Source organism: Hemitrygon akajei, chromosome 7 (assembly GCF_048418815.1).
Source record: "Hemitrygon akajei chromosome 7, sHemAka1.3, whole genome shotgun sequence".
In the NCBI taxonomy this organism is placed as follows: domain Eukaryota; kingdom Metazoa; phylum Chordata; class Chondrichthyes; order Myliobatiformes; family Dasyatidae; genus Hemitrygon; species Hemitrygon akajei.
Window position 1 is genome coordinate 174,056,897 of NC_133130.1, and position 21,311 is coordinate 174,078,207.

The following is a 21,311-nucleotide window of genomic DNA, read 5'->3' on the forward strand; positions in this document are numbered from 1 at the left end:
GAACAGGCAACAAATCTAGCCCCCGTTCCTCCCCTCCCACCCACGTACGTACACAGTCCTCTAGCTCCAAGATTCTTTGGCCTTCAGCCTCCAGCTTCGCACTTAGACGTGGACACGCGGACATTTGGGCCTTTGTCCTCCCCAGCGGACTCGCAGACTCAGGATCCGACCAAAGTGCATCGCCTTCCAAACGTCGTCGTATTCGTCCTTCACGACGCCATTCTTGGCACTGACCTCAGGACGGGCAGATCACTGAGCACCCGGCCTCCAACTCCGGACTTGCCGAGGACAGGACCCTAAATACCGGATAATATTGTTGACAGTCCTCAGTCAACATTACTAATCGGTTATATGGGCATGACCATATCACGATCAGAACAATGCACATATCATCAGATAGGTAGCATTCACAAGAGAAAAAAAGTGAGCATAAATTGTATGCAATTTTTAAAAGAAATAACACAGTTAGAATAGAAAAGAAAGTAAAGAACAGTTTTTAATTCAAGAAATAATTTAACGAGTGGCAGGCCATTCAGCCCCTCGTACCGTTCTGAAATCAGATCCGATTCCCTCCACTAATCCTTCTTGCCCTTAATATTTAACCAATCATGAATTGATTAAATTCCGGATTTTCGGAATCAGGCAGATGAACTTCGGGCTCCCTCCGGACGGCACTCGCAGCCTTCGGCTCTTTCCGGAAGCGTCTCCCGAAGTTCGTCTCTTTCCGAACCGAGCTCCCAGTCTTCGACTCTTTCCGGAAGCAAGTCCTGAATTTCGGCTCCTTCCGAACTCGGCTCCCGGCCCACGGCTTCCGTTCGGCTCGGGCTGCGACCTGACTCGGGCACCTTCGGCGGGCCGTGCGCCGCCGGAAGCGGAGGGGGGAGGGCGGGGGGGGGACGGGGGGAGGGGGAATGAGGGGCTCGGCCAGCTCCAGTTCCAGTTCCGGGTTGGCGCGGTCGGTCGGTGGGAGAGGCGGTCTCCGAGGCCCCGGGGGCAGCGACAGGGGGGGTGGGGGGGAAGGAAACGGAAAAAACACCGGAGAGAGCGAGCGAGAGAGGGAGAGAAGACGAGGGGAGAGCACCATGTGAGAGGCAGCCCCACGGAGCACTGCGAGGCGGCGTAAGTACGAGGTGGAGGGGGTGTGTATGTGTGAGGGGTCCAGGCCGGGCCTGGGACAAGGGGGCGGGGGAGGCCTCGGCCCACCACGTCGTGGGAGGCGGAGAGTGTGACTGCTGGCTGCCCGCTCCTCCGGGGAGCCTCCTCCTCTTTCTTCCCCGTGGGGAGGGAGGGGTAAGAGATCAGCCCCAGGTCCCAGTGGCAGCCAAACATATTTAATTTAACTTTATTTTTTTAATTCTCCTTCTCTCCCCCCCCCCCCCATTCCCAGTTGCCAAGTCACTTAAATCAAATCAAACGTGACAGTGTTACCGCGCCAAATGCAACTTGGAGCCACTTTGTGTGAATGTATATGTGTGAGGAATACTGTAGTTATAACTTGAAGATTGCATAGTTTTTAATGTTATATAGCAAAACAAGATGTATCCACTTTCTTCCACGCGGAGTTTTTATTGTAGAACGACGTTTATCTACTTTCTTCAGTGCTTAGTTTTTGTTACACAGCTAACTGTTTATCGACTTTCTTCCACTTCCATGCATAGTGTTTATATTATAAGCAAGACATTTATCTAATTTCTTGCACGCGTAGTTTTCTAATACAGCAAAACAGCATTTTTATCTACTTTTTTCCACGTGTCCCACAAAATTATTAAAAGCGTTATATATGCACAGGTATCAAGCATGCAATTTGTGTATTCATAAATGCGCACGCAGAAGTTCATTTTAAAATTTCTGCCTGCACTGTATTTTTTCCTTTTTAGTTTACCATGAGAATTATTTGAACGTAACAATTGACGAGAGTCAAGTAACAAAACGGATTGTCCGTGACGCGCTCTTGTCTTTTATGAGGAAGCGTTGATGGTTGGACTTTTAGGTAAAAATGCAAGGAGTCGCGTGATTCATAAGAAATATTAACTGCATGAATTATTTTTTTCCGGGGCCGGGGGATATGTTGTTCCGAAAATTCTAAATCTACTATTTTTTTTACCATGTAAAATCTGCTCGGTTAATAGCGCACTTGGTTGTAAACTGTCAAAGAACTGTAAGTTACAAAAGCTTTCTGTACAGAATGAATTGGGACATTTTGATTGTGTGTAGAGTAATGTGTGTTATATATAAAGTGTCGTAATGGCCTGCGGTGAAAGCCGGGTTTTATAGTCTTTTAAAGATTTTTCCTGGACTCCAGTTACTCGAGACATAACCAGTTAAATAAAGCTCCTCCACTCTAGGGGGAATAATTCACTTTCTCCATTATCTCGTGGTGGAAAAAATATTCACGTTTTTGTACGTGCGAGGATATGCCTGCACTTTTTTGTTCAGTGTATGCCCGCCTTTTCTTCCCCCCCCCCATGAAAAGTACGAGTCAAATTCCAACGCAAGGTGCAATTTGCGAGATGAAACTGTGTTACAATATTTGAATCGACACCCTTCCCACACTGCTTTTTTGCGGCTTGAAGAATTTAATGTGGAGATTACATTGTTCAATTGTGGAAGCTCAGATATGCAAATACGAAAATTGTCTCTGCAAAGCAAAATGGAGCTTTTATTGTTTGTATCTGAAGATCCTTTAAGTTGAAGATAACTTACTATTATATCCGCAGATTTGGTTGTTTATTTGGGCTGATGCCAACTTCAGAAAGATGCTTGTGATCTGTGACCTCATTGACATGTTCTTGTACGCTGCAGGTTTTTAGTATTCCGATTCAATTTAAACAATAACAAGCAATTAGTCATTGGAATACAGAAACAGACCTTACTGAGTTGTCTGGCCCTTCAGGGTTAATGTGAATGTCTCTGCCTCCATTAGCCCCTCAGGCAATGTGTTCCAGATTCCAGTCACCTCAGCAGATACCCTCTAATTCCCTCCTGTCTTAACTTTAAACCTTTAGTTTTAGGCACCTTTGCTCTGAGGAAAAGATTTGTACTTCTATTCTGTGCCTCTTGTAGTTCTGCATTGCCGTCAGTTCTTCTCCTACTTCTGACTTCTCCAATGCAAGGAAAACAAGCCTAGCCTGTCCAATCTCTCCTCCTAATGGAGCTGATCTATTTTGGTGAATTTCCTTTTTACTTATTGAGGAACAGGCCTTTCCAGCCCTTCGAGCCTCACTGTCGCCTGATTTAACCCTAGCCTAATCACTGGACAATTTACAGTGGCTGGTTAAAGGTGCGTCTTTGGACTGTGGGAGGAAACCCATGCGGTCACAGGAAGAGCATACAAACCCCTTACAGAGTTGAACCTGGGTCACTGATACTGTGAAGTTTTGTGCTAACCACTATGTTACAGGGCTGCCCTGCTCTCTCCACTCTCCTTATAATATGGTGACAAGAACTACATTCGGTACTCCAACTGTGAACATTTGATATAGTGGTATGGTAACCTCTTTTAGGTTCTGTGCCCGTATACCTTTAACCACACTACAGCATCGTACTGGCTCTTTGGCCCACGATGTTGTGCCAACATTTTAACAACATCAATCTAACCCTTCCATTTCATCATGGCTGATCCAGGATCCCTCTCAACCCCATACCACCTGCCTTCTCGCCATAATCCTTTGATGCCCTGACCGATCAGGAAACAATCAACGTCTTCCTTAAATATACTCATGGAGTTGGCCTTCACCGCAGTTTGTGGCAGAGTATTCCACGGATTCAGTACTCTGGCTAAACAAAATTCTTCCTTGCATCTGTTCTAAAAGGCCGCCCCTCAATTTTTAAGGCTGTGGGCTGTGCCCTCTAGTTCTGGATACCCCCGCTATAGGAAACACCCTACCTAGTCCTTTCAACGTTCAGTTGGTTGCAATGAGATACCCACACATTCTTCTAAATGCCAGTGAGTACAGGCCCAAAGCTGCCAAGCACTTCTTATATCTTAAACACAAAGTACACTGCGGATGCTGTGGTCAAATCAACAGGTACAACAAGCTGGAGGAACTCAGCAGGTCGGGCAGCATCCGTTGACTGCTCATTTCAACGGATGCTGCCCAGCCTGCTGAGTTCATCCAGCTTGTTTGTACTTCTCATATCTTAACCCCTTCATTCCTGGAATCATCCTTGTGAACCTCCTCTGGACTCTCTCCAATGACAGCGCATTCTTTCTGAGATAGGGAGCCCCAAACTGTTGATAGTACTTAGAGTGGCTTGACTAGCATCTTATAAAAGCTCAGTATAATCTCCTTGCTTTTGTATTCTATTCCCCTTGAAATAAATGCCAGTATTGCATTTGCCTTCTTTACCACAGACTCAACCTGTAAGCTAACTTCTGGGAGTCTTGCCAAGACTCCCAAGTCCTTCTGCACTTATCTAAGAGTTTCTTAAATGCCCCTAATGTACCTGCCTTTACTGCCACACCAGGAAGGGCATTCCATGTACCCACCACCCTCTGTATAAGAAAACTTACCTCTGTCATCCTCCCCATACTTTCCTCCGATAATCACATTATTATTTATTTAGTGATCCTGGGATGTGTACCTGAAACATCTTCTGTTCCTTTGTGCTTCCTGTATCCTCACCATCTATGAATGTAGTAATCATACTGTCTGCATCCAGATCATTACCACAAATGATAAGTCCCAGCACTGACCTGTGCAATACTGCCAAGCTCTCAATCCCCCACCTCCGTCAACACTCTGCTTATTACTGATACTACGTATGCCAACTTGCTCTGGAGTGCATCGCTCTAAATTTCTTTTTTAAAAAAACAAAGTAGCAGATGCTGAAAATCTGAACTAAAAACAGTAAATCAATAAACTGGTGGTAGTAGAGGCAGCTACATTTGGGGCTTTTAAGAGATGTTTAGATAGGCACTATGGAGAGCATTCTAACTGGCTGCATCACCATCTGGTATAGGGGTGGGCTAAACGGGGAGAGACCCTGAACAAAGTTGAAATAAGCTGCAGAAAGTGTAAACTCACTCAGCTCCTTCATGGGCACTAGCCTCCCCAGCTTCCTGGACATCTTCAAAGATCAATACCTCAGAAAGGTGGCATCCCTCATTAAGGACCCCCATCACCCAGGACATGCCCTCTTCTCATTGCTATCATTAGGAAAGAGGCACAGAAGCCTGAAGGCACACACTCATCGATGCAGAAACAGCTTCCTCCCCTCTGCCATCAGATTTTGAATGGATATTGATCCCATGAACACTACCACACTACTTCTATAAATCTCTTTTTGCACTACTTAATTTAACTTTTTAAATATATATACTTTAATTTGCAGTTTTATTATGTATTACAATGTACTGCTACAGCATAACAACAAATTTTACAACGTATACCAGTGACATTAGACCTGATTCTGAATTTGAGGAAAATGGAATGATATAGACATTGTGTAGGCATAAGGGATTAGTTTAGTTTACCATTTGATATTAATTTATTTGGTCTAGCATAATATTGTGGGCTGAAGGGCCTGTTCCTGTGCTGTACTTTTCCGTGTTTTAAATCCTGAGAACTCTCAGATCTGTGGAAAGAGAGCTAGGTTGGATGAAATGTCTTCAACATGTAAGGTTATCCCTGTTTCTCTTTCCACAGTTGCTAACAGTGATAACAGCATGTTTTGTTTATACCTTTTGGACTCTAAACATTTGGATCAGCTCCTGTGTAGGATCTTGCTGAAGGCCTTATCGGAAACCATGTCGACTACATAAACCGCTAAAATTCAGTCAGGCTATCCCACGATTATTTTTGCTTGTGCTTTCTTCTGCTTTGTGATAGCTACTTTAAAACACTTTCTACTTGCTCTCCTATTTCAGAATGTTGCATCTTAGATGTACTTCATTTTTCCCCTTAGTCAAGAGTTTAGATCTGTCATGTTGGTTTGATCCTGTTCAATACCAGTTAGGAAGTGAGAGGAAAAGGTCAAGTGGTATGTCAAGTGTTTTTGAAGTCCAACTCAGCAACAGTAGCTTGCATCTTTCCATCTTACCTGACAAAAGGCTGTGGCTTTTATACTTGCAAACATGATCTTTTGGATATGTCCATGATCACACATAATAAATATAGGTAGCTGATGTTAGTTCAAGCCACAACTGTGACTAACTTTAGATGTGTAAAAGCTATTTAAGCCCTGGGATAATTTTATTGCAAAAGATTTAAAGTAGGAATTACAGTCCACCAGAACTTATTACCTTTATTTTAAAAACAGTTGCCTTTTGCATGTCAGTTTAATTCCATCTTTCAATCTTATGCTTTTGAAAGTTCCAATACGTTGTTGTTGAGTTATATTTCAAAATTTCAATTGCTTTAGATCGGAAGGAAACAAAATCATTTAGCATTATTGGAGCGTTTTTGTTCTGTTGCATTGTCCTTCATTCTTGATTTCCCCACTTGAGTGTCTCTCGTAATTGCATGTGATGAGTTGCTGTGTTGACATCAGTGCTTCTCCATAGTGGGAATAAGCTTTAGTCCTTAGATGCTCACATCTCTTGATGTTCTATGACAGTGTGATATTAAATGCTCAGTTGTGTGTCCAAACTTCAGACAGCTTGGCACATAAAAATGATGTAGGAAAATGTTAAGTTAGCAGTTACAGATGTACATTTGCATCAGTCTTCTGCTTAGTTGAGTAATCTGGCATGGTATTCTATTTGTGTTTAGTGTAAGAAGATCATAACTTTATAGCATCTTTAATACAGTGTACTGAACCCAAAGTAGTATTAGTGTGATCAGTTGAATTGAGAATGACATTCTCCTAAAGTAGGGGTTCCATGGACCCCTTGCTTAATGGTATTGGTCCATGGCAAAAAAAAAGGTGGGGAACTTCTGTCCTAAAGGGTTGTCATCCAGGATGTTGGGTTAGATCCCTTTATTGGAGAACACCTGTATGTGACTTTGTTTAACGTGCAGAGGCTACTACACATGCAGCCACCACACAGTCATTGACAGATTGGAGTTAGGATCCAGTGGCATAGACGCCTGGGAGCCTTCCTCTGCCTTCACTGACGTTTTAATGTGTCACTGTCATCCGCCAGCTACACCGTTGAGGTCTTGGTTGGATCGTTCTTTGTCTGGAGCCTCCCCTTGTCCTTACTGCCATGGGTGACCCTAGCAGGAGCTAACTGCCAGATGGGATCACTGTCAGGATCTCATCACCTTTCCACCACAACAAGGTGACAATCTACAGAGAAGGAACCCAAAGTCCCTCACAGGAACATTACAAAAATGACAAAAGGGTAACATCAGAGCAGATGACTGAAAGCTGAGTCTGAGAGCTAGGTTTTGAGGAACAAAGTGATGAAGGAAGGGGATTCCAAAGCTTACAGCCTGGGTGATGAGCTCATGGTCACCATCTTCAAATGAATGTACTTTATGCCAATGGAAAGTAAATTAACAATGACTAGTTAACCTACTAACCAGTACAATGTTGGACTATGGGACGAAACCAGTGCACCTGGAGAGGAAACCCATGCATTCATGGGGAGAACGTACAAACTCCTTGCAGAGGACACTGGAATTGAACTCCGATCTCTGCCGTGAGTCGTAATAGAGTAGCGCTTACTGCTGTGTACATGTTGTAATTTCCCTGAACTATTACCCTCCTTTCTGGCAACTGTGTTCAGACTGTTCCAGTCACACTTCCAAAGTTTGAAGTAAATTTATTATCAAAGTAGGTATGTCACCATATACTACCCTGAGATTCATTTTCTTTCAGGCATTCACAGTAGAACAAAGAAATAAAATAGAATCCTTAAAGCTACACATAAAGACTGACAAACAACTGTTTTGCCATCTGCACGTCCAGGGTTTCTAGTGATGAACCAAAAAGCTGCAAATGCTTGCTGTCTTTTGTGACTCTGAACGTGGTGACCATTCCATATTTATGCAGCTTTCACTGTGGCTGCCATTGCCAGTCCTTCCTACCTCCCTGCCACCACCTCTAGAATTTCTCAAGGATTTAACATTGTTCCATTCAACATTAATTCAAGCTACACTTGTACACTGACAGTCTGCTGCCTCTCCCACGTATGCTGGGTGAACTGCAGTTTCTCCCGGTTAAAATGGAATAATGTCCTTGGGGTGATCCAGGTGGCCAGCAATTTTAGGTTGCTTGAGTCATAGACACCAGTTACTTCAATTTTACTGGTATCTGTCTCTGCTTCAGCCTACCTGTTGCCAAGTTCATTGTCCTAATTCCAGACTTTACTGTCCTAATGCTTTGCTGGCCACCCCCAACTTGAGCTTGTCAAAAGCTTAACTGCCCTGTCTTAACTCTTTGCAAGTACTACTCCTTTCAACTTGCCAGTGGCAGAATTTCAGATGGTAATGAGGAGGCATACAGGAGCAAAATAGATCAGCTGGTTGAGTGGTGTCACAGCAACAGCCTTGCACTTAGTAAGAGCTAGGAATTGATTGTGGACTTCAGGAAGGGGAAGTAGAGGAACACAACAGTCCTTATGGAGGGATCAGAAGGAGAAAGGGTGAGCAGCTTTATGTTTCTGGGTGTCAGCATACCGGAGGATCTAATTTGGGCCCAACATATTGTTGCAATTACAGAGAAGGCATGATATTGGCTATATTTCATTAGGAGTTTGAGGAGAATTGGTATGTCACTCAAGACACACTCAAATTTCTCTAGCTGTACAATGGAGAACATTCATCACTGTCTGGTATGGACAGGCCACTGCACAGGATTAAAAAAAGCTGCAGAAAGTTATAAACTCAGTCAGCTCCACATTGGGCACGAGCCCCTCCAGCATTAAGGACACCTTCAAAAGGCAATGCCTCAAAAATGTGGCATTCTTCATTAAGAAACCTCCCACCCATCACTCAGAACGTGGCCTCTCATTGCTACCATCAGGAGAAGGTACCGGAGCCTGAAGACACACTCAACATTTCAAGAAGAGCTTCTTTCCCCCTGCCATCTGTATTCTGAATAGTCAATGAACCCATCAGCACTTCCACTTTTTCCTCTCCTTTTGCACTACTTACTCTAAATCTCTTTTTTATATATGCTTATTGTAATTTATAGTTTTTATTATATATTGCAATGTACTGCTGCCGCAAAACAACAATTTTTGTGACATTTGCCTGTGATACTAAACCTGTTCCTGATTCAGTTGCACTTGTTAACTTGTATTGTCGAGTTTCCACTAGCATTTTAATTTTAATCACAACCTTCCTTTAACCTCTTGTGAACTATTTTAAAGATTAGCTTTATTTGACGCGTAGATAGAAACCTAGTGAAATGCATCATTTTGAGTCATCAATCAACACTGGACCGTGCTGGATCAGCCCACAAGTGTCGCCACTGTTCATCGGCAACATAGCATGTCCACAACTCACTCTCCCTATAACCGTACATCTTTGGAATGTGGGAGGAAATTGGAGAACCCAGAGTACACCCATGCGGTCACAGGGAGAATGTACAAGCTTTTTACAGACATCAGAGGGAATTAAACTCTGATCAAAGATCGCTGGTAAAGCAATTGCGCTACCATGTCACCTTCCTTCTAATGCAGGCTCTTGCATGGCTTATCTCTTAATAGCTTTCAATGAACTTTCTGAAACCTCTCAATTTCTCTTGTTAATATTTATGTTTGAATAAATATGCCCCTGTGAAGCTAGAATATTTTCCCACCTTTAAAGCACCATATAAATGGAAGCTGTTCTGTGATAAACCGTATTGGCTTCATTTTTATGTTTTCCATTACTGACATAATTTTGATACTGTGACCTACATAATCTGCTTGCTTTGGCAAATTAGAAGTTCCAACTTGTCTAATTCCCATGACAAGTATAGTTCAGCTAGTTTGTTTTTGTCTAAATACTGATGGTGCATTAATATATAAACATACAATGTATGCTTTGGTTATTTTTCATGCTTTGGTAACTTATTATTCATTTAATTTTAAAATACTTCTCATTACTACCATCAGAAAGCATGTACAGAACCCTGAAGACACACATCCAATGGTTTAGAAGTAGCTTCTTCCCCTCTGCCATCAGATTTCTGAATGGTCCATGAACACTATTTTGCTCTTTTAACACTTTTTTATGGTTTTTCTTTACTCCCTCACCCCTACAGCAGCTCTGCAGAATCCTCTGTCTTGGACCAATAGAAAGTTGATCGATCCTTCAGCTTCCACTTTCATCACAAGGCTTCATACATCTTGCAGGCAAAAACCCTCCCTCTCTCAGGGATGAGGCATTTGGAGCTTCTGTTGATGTTTCTGTAGTGCTGGGTTTTACGGGGTCTGATTGCGAGCCCCATGCCCAACCCTCCTCCTCTTGCAGCTGGTCTTCGGACCGACCGCGGCAGAGTTTTTATACTTGTTATTGCAAATTAATATTTTATGTATTGCTGCCGCAAGACAACAAATTTCATGATGTATGTCGGTGATAAGGGTGGCATGGTAGTGTAGTGGTTGGTACAGCGCTTTATCATACCAGCAATCTGGGTTCAATTCCTGTCATTGTGTATAAGGAGTTTGTACGTTCTCCTCGTGGCCGTTTGTACATTCTCCTCGTGGCCCACACACCAAAGACATACCAGTTGGTAGGTTAATTGGTCACTGCAAATAGGGTTAAATCGGGGCTTGCTGGGTGGTATGGCTGGGATGGCCTACTCCATGCTGTATTTCAATAAATAACGATAAAGCTGAAAAAATTGCAATTAGCTTGAAAGAACATTGGCATTAATATAAAATCTCATAAAATAGCTTGATATAGCACCTCAACTTGTGGTTCCTTATGTGGTAAATTGGCGTTCTTGCATCTCAAGATAAAAATATCACACAGATTCCTTCGGAATTATCTTAATTTTTTGTACTTTTGGAAGTGAGCTTGAATTGTTGCAAATTAAGTTGTGTCAGGCAGCAATGTGATAAGGTTAATTATAACAGTGATGAAGTCAACTTCTCTGTCAGCCGTGTGATGTAGTGTTGTGAAAATTAGGTTTAGTGGCAATTCTTATTTTGCAGTTGTAGTTAAAGCAGCCATCCCGATAAAGAACCTTTCATATTTCACATCTTTGGATTGTTCCAAAGCTATTTACTGCTAGTGAAGCATTTTTGCAATGCATCACTGGCACCAGCCTACCTGCCATCAAGGACACATACCGTATGCAGCAAGGTGCTGATAACATCCTGAAGGATCCCACCCACCCTGCTCATGGGCAGTTTGTCCCATTCCCATCAGGGAAGAGGCTACGTAGCATCCACACCAGGACCACCAGACTCAAAGTGCAGTGGTTAGCACAACGCTTTACAGTGCCAGTGACATGGTTTTAATTCCCGCCTGTAAGGAGTTTCTACGTTCTCCCTATGGCTGAGTGGGGTTCCTCTGAGTGCGCCGGTTTCCTTCCACTTTCCAAAAACGTATCAGTTGGTAGGTCAGTTGGTCATTATAAATTGTCCCGTGATTAAGCTAGGGTTAAATTGGGGAATTGCTGGGCTCAAAGGGCTGGAAGGGCCTGTTCTGTGTTGTACTGTACCTCAAAAACAGTGAACTTCCCCTCACCCCCCCCCCAAACAGTAAGGCTGATCAATGACTCCACCTCTGCTTTACTATTTCCTGTCAATACATCTTAGTGTCACTTTATAGACATAATCTATGTATATAAGCTTATGTATTTATATTTGTTCTTTATTATTGTGTTCTTTATCTTTTGTGTGTTTTTTTTTGTGCTGCATCAGATCAGGAGTAAAAATTACTTTGTTCTCCTGTACACTTGTGTATAGGAAATGACAGTAAACAATCTTGAAGCTGGTTTTATAACGTGGGAGTGCAAGGCAGCCAGGTTGTGTACTCTTATACCCTCAAAAATAAGAATAGGTTAGCATACAAGAGCATGGACAGCTGATCCCACTGCAGAAGCTAGGGAATTTAAATTTATTTAAATGAATTTAGAATGAAAAGAGCAGTGCAGTTATGAAACTATCAAGTTACTGTAACAAAGTCTGGGGAAGGAAATCGATCCTTGTCTGGCCAATGTGATTCCAGACCCACAGCAATGTGGCTGACTCTCAACAGACCTCAAATATGCTAACAGGCCACTTAGAACAGTTGGGATAGACATAAATAATAGGCTTGGCTGTGACGCCGACATTGTATTGATTTTCACCTTTCACCCAATATTCGCTATGTACACTCAGTTGCCAGTTTATTAGGTACACCTGTATACCCGATTGGTAATGCAATATCCAATTAGCCAATGTATGAAAGTATGCAGACATGGTCAAGAGGGTTCAGCTGTTGTTGAGACCAAACAAAAAAAATGGGGAAGAAATTTGACCTAAGTGACTTTGACCATGGAAAGGTTTGAGTAATCAGAAACTGCTGATCTCCTGGGATTTTCCAACACAACAATCTCTAGAGTTTACAGAGAATGGTGTGAGAAACAAAAAAACATCCAGTGAGTGGCAGTTCTTTGTGTGAAAACGCCTTGTTAATAAGAATAGTCAGACTGGTTCAAACTGACGGTTAGGCAACAGTAGCTCAGGCAACTGCGCATTATCGCAGTGGCGTGTAGAAGAGCATCTCTGAATGCACATGTTGAACCTTGATGTGGATGGGCTACAGTGGCAGAAGACCACACTGGTTTCCATTTCTGTACTTAATAAAGTGGTCATGAGTGTATAGTGGATCCTAGTTAACTGGGACACATCGAGACCAGTACATTTTGGCCCAGTTAAGCAGCTGCCCCAATTACCCAGAGTTTCATGGAAATAGTGAAAAACATGTAAAAGACAAAGCCGTTTTTTAACTGGATAACAATTTGTGTTTAAATGAAATACAGAAGAAATTAAAATACTTTATCAATACCTCTGTAGTACTATGAAATTGTGTATTAGTTCCTAATAATTATTGACAGAGGAAATGATCCAGTGTACACTGCATCTTCTTTTGAGTGACTAAATGAACAAAATCAGCACAGACACCTACTGCAGATGATGGACTGCCTTCATACAATGCTTTTGACAATTGCATCATCCAGATCTTCGTCTTTTATTGTAACATTCAAGGTGATTGTCGATACCTTCAAAATCTTCATTATTCCTAATTTGTTGAATTAGTGAAATTGTTTCATTTTCACTCGTACCTGTTTCTGGCATCTCCAAGTGAGCAAAACAGCTCTGAATTATCTTGCTGTTTATTTATTGCTAACAGTGACAAAAATTACTGCTTTTTAAACGTAAACACACACAACTGACACTTTTAAAACTGTTCACTCTTAAGTTGAATGTAGTGTTTTAACGGCCATACAAGTGCACATGACTGACGCTAGTTAGAAATTGTTCGGCAAAAGTCTTCTGCCCCATTTAAGTGCATAATGCCCAAATAAATTAAGGGAATCCTGGCTATTTTCTCAATTGGTTTTTGTTCTTTAAGATCTGTCCCAAATAAGCGACTGCTCCAATCAACTGATGGCCCTATTAACTGGAATCCACTTTTACTAGAAATTTAAAATTTCAAGATTGTTTGTCATTTCTTGTACACAAGTGTGAAGAAGAATGAAATATTTGTTACTCTGGATCTGGTACAGCACAAAAAAACAGTATAAGGAACACAATAAATTTAAGTACTTATGCTTAAATTTTTTAATTGTACATCAAAGTGATTCTGGGCACAAGGTGCCTGACCGGTAATGATAAAGTGGTGGTGGTTGGGGTGGGGTGGGTTGGTGGAGCAAACAGTAAGGCAGTGAATTGACTGGCTTTCAAGGACTCTGTGCCTCATGCTCTCTATTGCTTATTTATTATTTTTTCTTTTTGGATCTACACACTTTGTTGTCTTCTATACTTTGAATCCCCAAGTTCAGCAGTGTTTCATTGAGTTTGTTATGGTTATTACTTTGTAACGTTCTTTGAGTATGTCTACATTAAAAAGAATCTCACGGTTCTAGATGGTGATATATATGTACTTTGATAATTTACTTTGAAATAACTGTTTCTGAGGCTAGTGATCCTGGCGTGGATGCTACAGTCTCCTCTCTGATGGGAGTGGGACAATTAGTCCATGACCAGGGTGGGTGGGATTGTTCATGATGTTGCTGGTGCCGGTGATTCTTGGGCAGTTTTGACTACCTGTTACAGAGCCTTCCTGCCTGCCGCAGTGTGGTTTCTGTACCATGTGGTGATGCAGCTTGTTGGGATGCTCTCTACTGTGCATCTGTAGAATGAGGTGAATATAGATGTGTATAGTCCAGTCCTGTTTAACCTCCTTAGAGAGTAGAAGCATTGGTGAGCTTTCCTGATTGGAGAATGTGTTCTGAGACCTTGAGAGGTTGTGTAAGATGTGCACTCCCAGGAGTTTGAAACTGCTTGCAGTTTTTACTACTGTGCTGTTGATGTACAGAACGTACAAGTTCTCTTGAAATCAATAATCATATTTGTCTTGTTGACATTGAGGAAGAGGTTACTTGCCTGGCACAAGGCCTCAACTCTTCCAACTCCACTCTATAGGCTATCTCATCATTGTTGGTGATGAGCCCCATCTCTGTCAGTGGTGAACTTGACATTGTGACTACTTGCATGTTTGGCCATGCATTCATATGTGAGCAGAGTGTTCAGCAGTGGGCTCAGCACACAGCTCTGAGGGACTTCTGTGTTGAGGATGATGGGGAGGGAGTAGTGGTTGTGCATCCTGACTATCTGAGGTCTGTTGGCTAGGGAGTCCGACACCCAGTGGCACATTGTATCTAGACCGAGGAGTAGGAATTTGTTCACCAGGGTCTATGGGACAAAAGTGTTGAATGCTGAACTGAAATCCAGAAACGGCATTCTGACATAAGTGTCCTTGTTTTCTAGGTGTGTCAAGGCCAGGTGCGTGACAGATGGTGGAGTGGTTCTGTTGGTAAGCATATTGGCGAGTGTCCAATGTGGCAGCAATGGAGCTTTTGATAAGTGCCATTACCAACTGTTTGGGGTACTTCATGATTGGCATCAGTGACACCATGTGTGTTGGTCAGGGCATGACATGCAACATAAAACAGCATTAAACAATTATAAAGAATAAAGAATTATATAAAAATAAACTTCAAGGTTAAAATATGGCTGGGGAGTAAAATGTGCATAAATGAATAAATACCAGAAGGTATTTACAACTTAAGCAGCATTATGAAAAGTGGTTTAAAGTGTTTGTAGTGCAGTGATAGGGTTAATAGCAATGGGGTGGAGGGGCTAACTAGGATGGTTGATTAGATTAACTGCCTGGGGGGAGAAACTTTAAAATGGCATGAAGATTTAGTTTTAATGGTGCTCTAGTGCTTTTCATAAGAGGGCTTTTGAAAAAGGTAGCTTGCAGGTTGGGTAGTATCTGCACTTGAATTTTGTCAATGGAAGTAAAAGTTTTTGTCGAGGGATATTGGAGAGGGTTCAAAGGAGGTTGGCGAAAATGATTCTGGGATTGAAAGGCTGGAACAGAAGAATGAGGGGTAGCCTCTTTGAAGCCTGTCAGACATTGACAGGCCTTGATGGAGAGGATGTTTCCTCTGGTGGGGGAGTCTGAGACCAGAGGGGACAGCCTTAGAATAGAGGGGCGTCCTTTTAGAACAGAGATGATGAATTTCTTTAGCCAGAGAGTGGTGAATCTGTGGATTTTGTTGGCACAGCAGGCTGTGGAGGGTAAGTGGGTGTTTTTAAGGCAGACTAAGGCTACTAGATTCTTGAGTAGTCAGGGCATGAAGGGATACAGGGAGAAGGCAGGAGACTGGGGCTGAGAGGGTAACGGATCAGCCACGATGAAATGAGGGAGCATACCAGATAAGCCAAATAGACTAGCTCTGCCCCTACATCTTATGATCTTGTAAAGGGGTCTGTGAAATGATCCGATTTGAATAGTACCTTGATTTATTTCTACCTGAATTGGCTACTGAAAGTAATAGATAACTTCGAAATGTCAGTGCATCATTTTCTCAACGTTGATTATATCCAGAGTGGAATTTGAACAGAGACTTTTTGACATTGGTTGACAGTACAACAGCAAGTTAAGACAGTTGATTACAAAAGATTTACTTATTCTTTAATTACCAATGACATCTATTGGTAATCACTCAATTTTATTGCAAAAAAAGCCCGGGGGAACGTTGTTTTGTTTAGCTGGATATATGTGTACAATTGAATGATAATAAACTTGAGCTTGTATTTTTGCATTACCGCTGCAGTCTATTTGCAGTAGCTAGGTTTCAGAATCTGTTTTAGTTGATATGGGAGGGGTCTGGAAAATAAACTTAATGTTCAAGTTAAGAATAGAATTTGGGCAGATTTTCTTCCGTTGTGTGTGGTTATTTCAAATAAAAGAATAGATGAAAATGCTTACAGTAAGGCCAAGGTCAAAATATCTGGTATGTGCGACCTTGTTGAAGGTTTCTTGCATTCATAGCAAGAGTTATTTTTACACATGCTCTTGCATTAAGGAATACATTATTCCTAAAGTTGAGTGGAGAGCATTTTCTGCCTCTGTTCTGTGCCAATGCTTTTGTGATATTTCGAGTATAGTCCGATATATTGGTAAGAAGCAGTTAAGCCTTTAACTGTAAAATTGAAGCCTTGTCACTTTGGACTAATTTGGACTGTTTGCACCTTTGAAGGGACAAAAGGAAATTATAGCCTGGGTCTTCACTGAGTGAGGAGCTGTGCAAACCCACCTATAACCAGGCTTTAGCCTGCTCCTGCAGTTAAGTCCTAAGCAGCATCTTCCAATTGGGATACACAGAAAGCTGGGGGAACTCAGCAGGTCAGGCAGCATCTATGGACGAGAATAAAAAGTCAACGTTTTGTCATGAGCCCTTGATGATGGTCTTGGCCTGAAATGTAGGATATTTCTTTCTCTCCACGGATGTTATAGGACCTGCTGAGCTCCTCCAGCATTGTGTGTGTTGCTTTGGATTTCCAGCATCTGCAGAATCTCTTGTTTTCCAATAAGATTGAGTCTTTATAATCAAAAAATAATGCACTTTTGGCTTTGGTCTTTGCCTTGCTCCTTGAGCTTACCTGGCTAGCAGATTTTCTAACATTTAAAAATATTCAATGCTCAAACTTTTTTTAAAAATGTCTTATCTTGTAACTTTAAGAAAATTCCGAGTACAGCTCAGGGCATCAGAGTTTGGAGTTCGATTCCAGTGTCCTTTGTAAGCAAGCTTTTTTGTGTTCCTTCCCATGTGCATGTGTGTTTCCTCTGGATTCTCCAGTTTCCTCCCACATTCCAAAGATGTGTCAGTTGGTAGGTTAATTGATCATTGTAAATTGTCCTGTGATTAGGCTAGTTTAATTGCTGAGTTACTGGGTAGCGCAGTTCAAAGGGCCGGAAGGGACTGTTCTGCACTATATCTCTAAATAAAAACTAAAATAAATAAGACAAAGGTTTGTACTTCATTGAAGCTAGTGGACCCACTGGATTTGTGTAAGAATAAAGCATTGGTTTTGCTGACAGTTTCCCCAGATTAAGTGTTAGAAATCTGGAGAGGTTTGTGGTTGTATTGTGCTTTATTATTAACTATATGTGCTGTATCATAACTATATGCTGTGTGTGTGTGACAATGTGTGCACCTTGGCCCAAGAGGAGCAATGTTTTGTTTAGCTGTAAACGTGTGTACGGTTGAATGAAAGTACACTTGAACTTGCTGTACTGCTGGACTCCACAGAGATCTTTGGAGTACAGTTATCCTCACATTCAGTCCCAAACATCAAAGTTGTATAAATAGAAGCTCACAGCTTCAAGCGGAATTGTTGACTTTTGATCAGAAAATGTGGGCCAGTGATAAGAGTGCCGTTTCCGGGTTGACTGACAGAAAAATGTTTTCAAAGATTTTTTTTATGGGAAGGTGTGGTGGTTTTGTGCTTTCAGTGTGGCAGATTTTTGTAAGAAGGCAGCATTTTAGTTTGTTCGTGTGTTCAAAGCAATAAAATACTTTCCATTGTAGTTTGATCTACAGGGAGTGGAGACATTTCCCTGTTGAACTTTCACTAGACCTCCAGGGTAGCATTGTTCACCAGGGAGATTAAAAAAATAACTTCTGCACTTTATTTTAACGTACAAAATTCCTTAGTGCTCATCATCTGTATGATTGTTCACAGAAATTTTGTGAAAATTAAATCGAAAAATATGTTCAGAATTAGAATTAAGTTTATTATCACTGTATGTAATAAAATCTGCTGTTTTGTGGCAGCAGTACAGTGCAAAACATAAAATACAAGTATAAATTACAATAAGAAATTTCATTTGTTATCTACTGTATCGTATGACTGGGTGATCATGGTCTTTCCATGACTATGATTGTTCTTGGCAAATTTTTCTGCAGAAGTGATTTGTCATTGCCTTCTTCTGGGCAGTGTACAGCCATTATCAGTACTCTTCAGAGATTGCCTGGTGTCAATGGTCACATAACTAGGACTTGTGATATGCACAGCTTCTCATATGACCATGAGGGGGTGGGGTGGGGGTTCTAAACAGGTGCTACACCTTGCCCAAGAGTGACCTGCAGGTTAGCAGAGGGAAGGAATGTCTTACACCTCCTTGGATTAGAGACACATCTTCCCCCACACCACCCAATAGGAAATATGTACATCAGAAAGTAATGCAAAAAGTGAGGTTGAGTTCATGGTCAGTTAATAAATCTGATGGTGGAGGAGAGTAGAACCTGTTCCTAAGACCCTGTACCACCTCCAGTGATGGTAGCAATGAGAAGAGGGCATGTTTCCTCATTGCATGAGGGTCCTTAATGACAGATGCTTATTCTATTCCTGACACATTGGCCATTTAGGTAGTGTCGACATCTGATGAATCTTAGTAGGAAATTCATATTGTACAAAATAACTGACGAGCAGTACAACATGCGAAATTCTTGCGTAAATTCTTTGTCATTGGAGAATGAGTAAGTGGTGTCCAAATGGTCCAAAACATTAGGAGAAAGGAAACTAGAGGGAGACAGTCCTGCTGATTACCCACTAGTAACTGTTCCAGGGTTGTGGTAGGGTTAGTTTGAAAGCCATGTATTCTGTAAATGCTTTATTTTGGCGATGGGCCAGTGAACCTTGCATTCCAAAGGATCTTTAGGTAGCAGTGACTTGGAGCTGAGCTGATTCATCCAGGCCAGAAGCTGCAGCAGTGGAAAGGATATGCTCTGCTATCACTGCATAACTGAGCTATGGCAGATTCTGATCGTAACAGATTCCGATGTGCCAGCGCACATGATTTGAGGGACTACAGCAGAGTTTGGTGGTCCGGCGTCAGGAAGGATTTAAAAATGGAGTCTTTGGTGCTGTTCAGCTTTTAAACCTTTCTACATTAGGAGAGAATTTGATCCAGTCTCTTTGTGTAGTGCTTGGTGTTACTTAAAATGACAATTTGACAGAAATAATGCTCCTAATTTCACCATAATAAAGGAATCAATGAGTTTGGGGGAGTGGGGGAATTATCATGAGGAGGTGGGGACAAATTTGGCTGTTGTATTGTTTCTTTAAATACAGGACATGGATGAATTGCTAGAAGGTCCACGAGAATGGTCTTGGAAATGAAAGGGTTAACATAGGAGCATTTGATGGCTTTGGGTCTGTACTCAGTGGAGTTTAGAATGAAGGGGATCGTTGAAACCTGTCAAATAATGAAAGTGGACGTGGAGAGGATGTTTCCTATAGTGGGTGAGTCTAAGACCAGAGGGCACAGCTTCAATACAAGAATGCCCCTTTGGAACAGATGAGGAATTTCTGTGGTGAATCTGTGGAATTCATTGCCACTGACCCTGTGCTGGCCAAGTCATTGAGTATACTTAAAGTGGAGGTTGATAGGTTCTTGATTTCTAAGGGCATCAAAGGTTACGGGGAGAAGGCAGGAGAATGGGTTGAATCGGAAATTAAATTAGCCACAATGGAATGGTGGAGCAAATCAATGGGCCAAATGGCCTAATTCTGCTCCTATGTCTTGGGTGTAAAATAACAATGATTATGATTAAACATCCCACAAAATAGTTTAGGCAAGTATATTTTTGTACCTTTTTGAAATGTGAAGCAGGGTGTGATTTATTTGTGTACTTTGTCGGCCAGGTAGTATATTGTGAAAATAGTATGCTGGAGCGGTGATGGGTCAGAGCAGTGCATGCTCACATGACTGTAAAGATTACATTCATCTCATGCTACATTGCAGACATTACACGTGCTGGTGCATTTCTATTCCAGGTTTACAGGTCATAAAGCATAACGTTCAGTTGTAGCAGCTATTTGTGCTTGGGATTTGAGTGCAAGAGAGGGTTAGCTTCTAGTTTTAAAGGCCACAGATAAAGGGTACTCTCTTTACGATTGATGCATTGCATTTACTTGCAGCCATTATGTAAAAATGACTACAATAGTGGCTTTGTATGTTAAAAGTGGAAAGTACCCCTTGGTTGCATGGAATGTAGAGCTTGAATCGTAATATTCAGCCTGTTCTATTCTGCAGTTTTAAGGCTTACAGTCAAGATGGATGAATATTAAATCTAGTTTAATATTCAAACAAACCCGGAGCTACCACTTCATTACAAGTAGTGCAAATATCACGTTTTTATGCTAGGGAGTAGTTAGAATCATAATCATTAGGCTAAAAGTCACCAATAGAACTTTTTAATATTCTTGTCTTCAAAATAAACCGGTCTGGTTGCAAAAATCAGAGTACACAATTACAGCAACATTAAACCTGTGTTGCATAGACAGCTGTTTGGCCCATCTTGTTAGGGCCAACTCTGAAAGAGCTAGTCACATGTCCGAGATTTTTCTCCATGACCTTGCATGATATCCAAAGTACATATTCTTTTAGGTAGAGAATTTTAAAACTTTATACATTCAGTGGCCACTTTATTAGGTACAGGAGTGGAACCCGGTGTGGTCTTCTGCTGCTGTGGCCATCCACTTCAAGATTTTACATGTGTGTTCGGAGATGTTTTTCTGCACACCGTTGTTGTAGTGCATGATTTTCTGATTAACCTTCCTGTCAGTTTCAAGTCAGTCAGGCTATTCTCCTCTGAGAAAACGTTTAAAAGACATTTTCGTCCACAGATCTGCTGCTCACTTGGTGTTTTTTTTTGTTTTATGCACCATTCTTTGTAAACTCTATAGACTTTTGTGCTTGAATATCCCAAGAGATCAGCAGTTTCTGAAATACTCAAACCACCTCTGATACCAACAATCATTCCACATTCAAAGTCTCTTAGATCACATTACTTCCCTATTTTACTGTTTGGTCTGCATGCTTTTGTGCATTTGAGTTGCTGCCAAATGATTGACTAAT

At 41.6% G+C, this 21,311-nt stretch overlaps 1 protein-coding gene across 3 annotated transcripts in view; it reads left to right on the forward strand.

Moving 5' to 3' along the window:
• Window positions 1–1,011: 1,011 nt before the first annotated feature.
• Window positions 1,012–21,311, forward strand: part of zbtb34 (zinc finger and BTB domain containing 34) — a 37,241-nt gene continuing 16,941 nt past the window's right edge. Inside the window, exons 1-2 of one of the 3 annotated variants that reach the window (XM_073052636.1) lie at window positions 1,021–1,119; window positions 14,864–14,909. In XM_073052636.1, coding sequence (XP_072908737.1) covers window positions 14,890–14,909 — 20 coding nt within the window. In that variant the 5' untranslated portion in view covers window positions 1,021–1,119; window positions 14,864–14,889. Of the gene's footprint in view, window positions 1,120–14,863; window positions 14,910–21,311 lie in introns of all 3 variants that reach the window. The other 2 variants (XM_073052637.1, XM_073052638.1) reach the window with 2 other exon arrangements.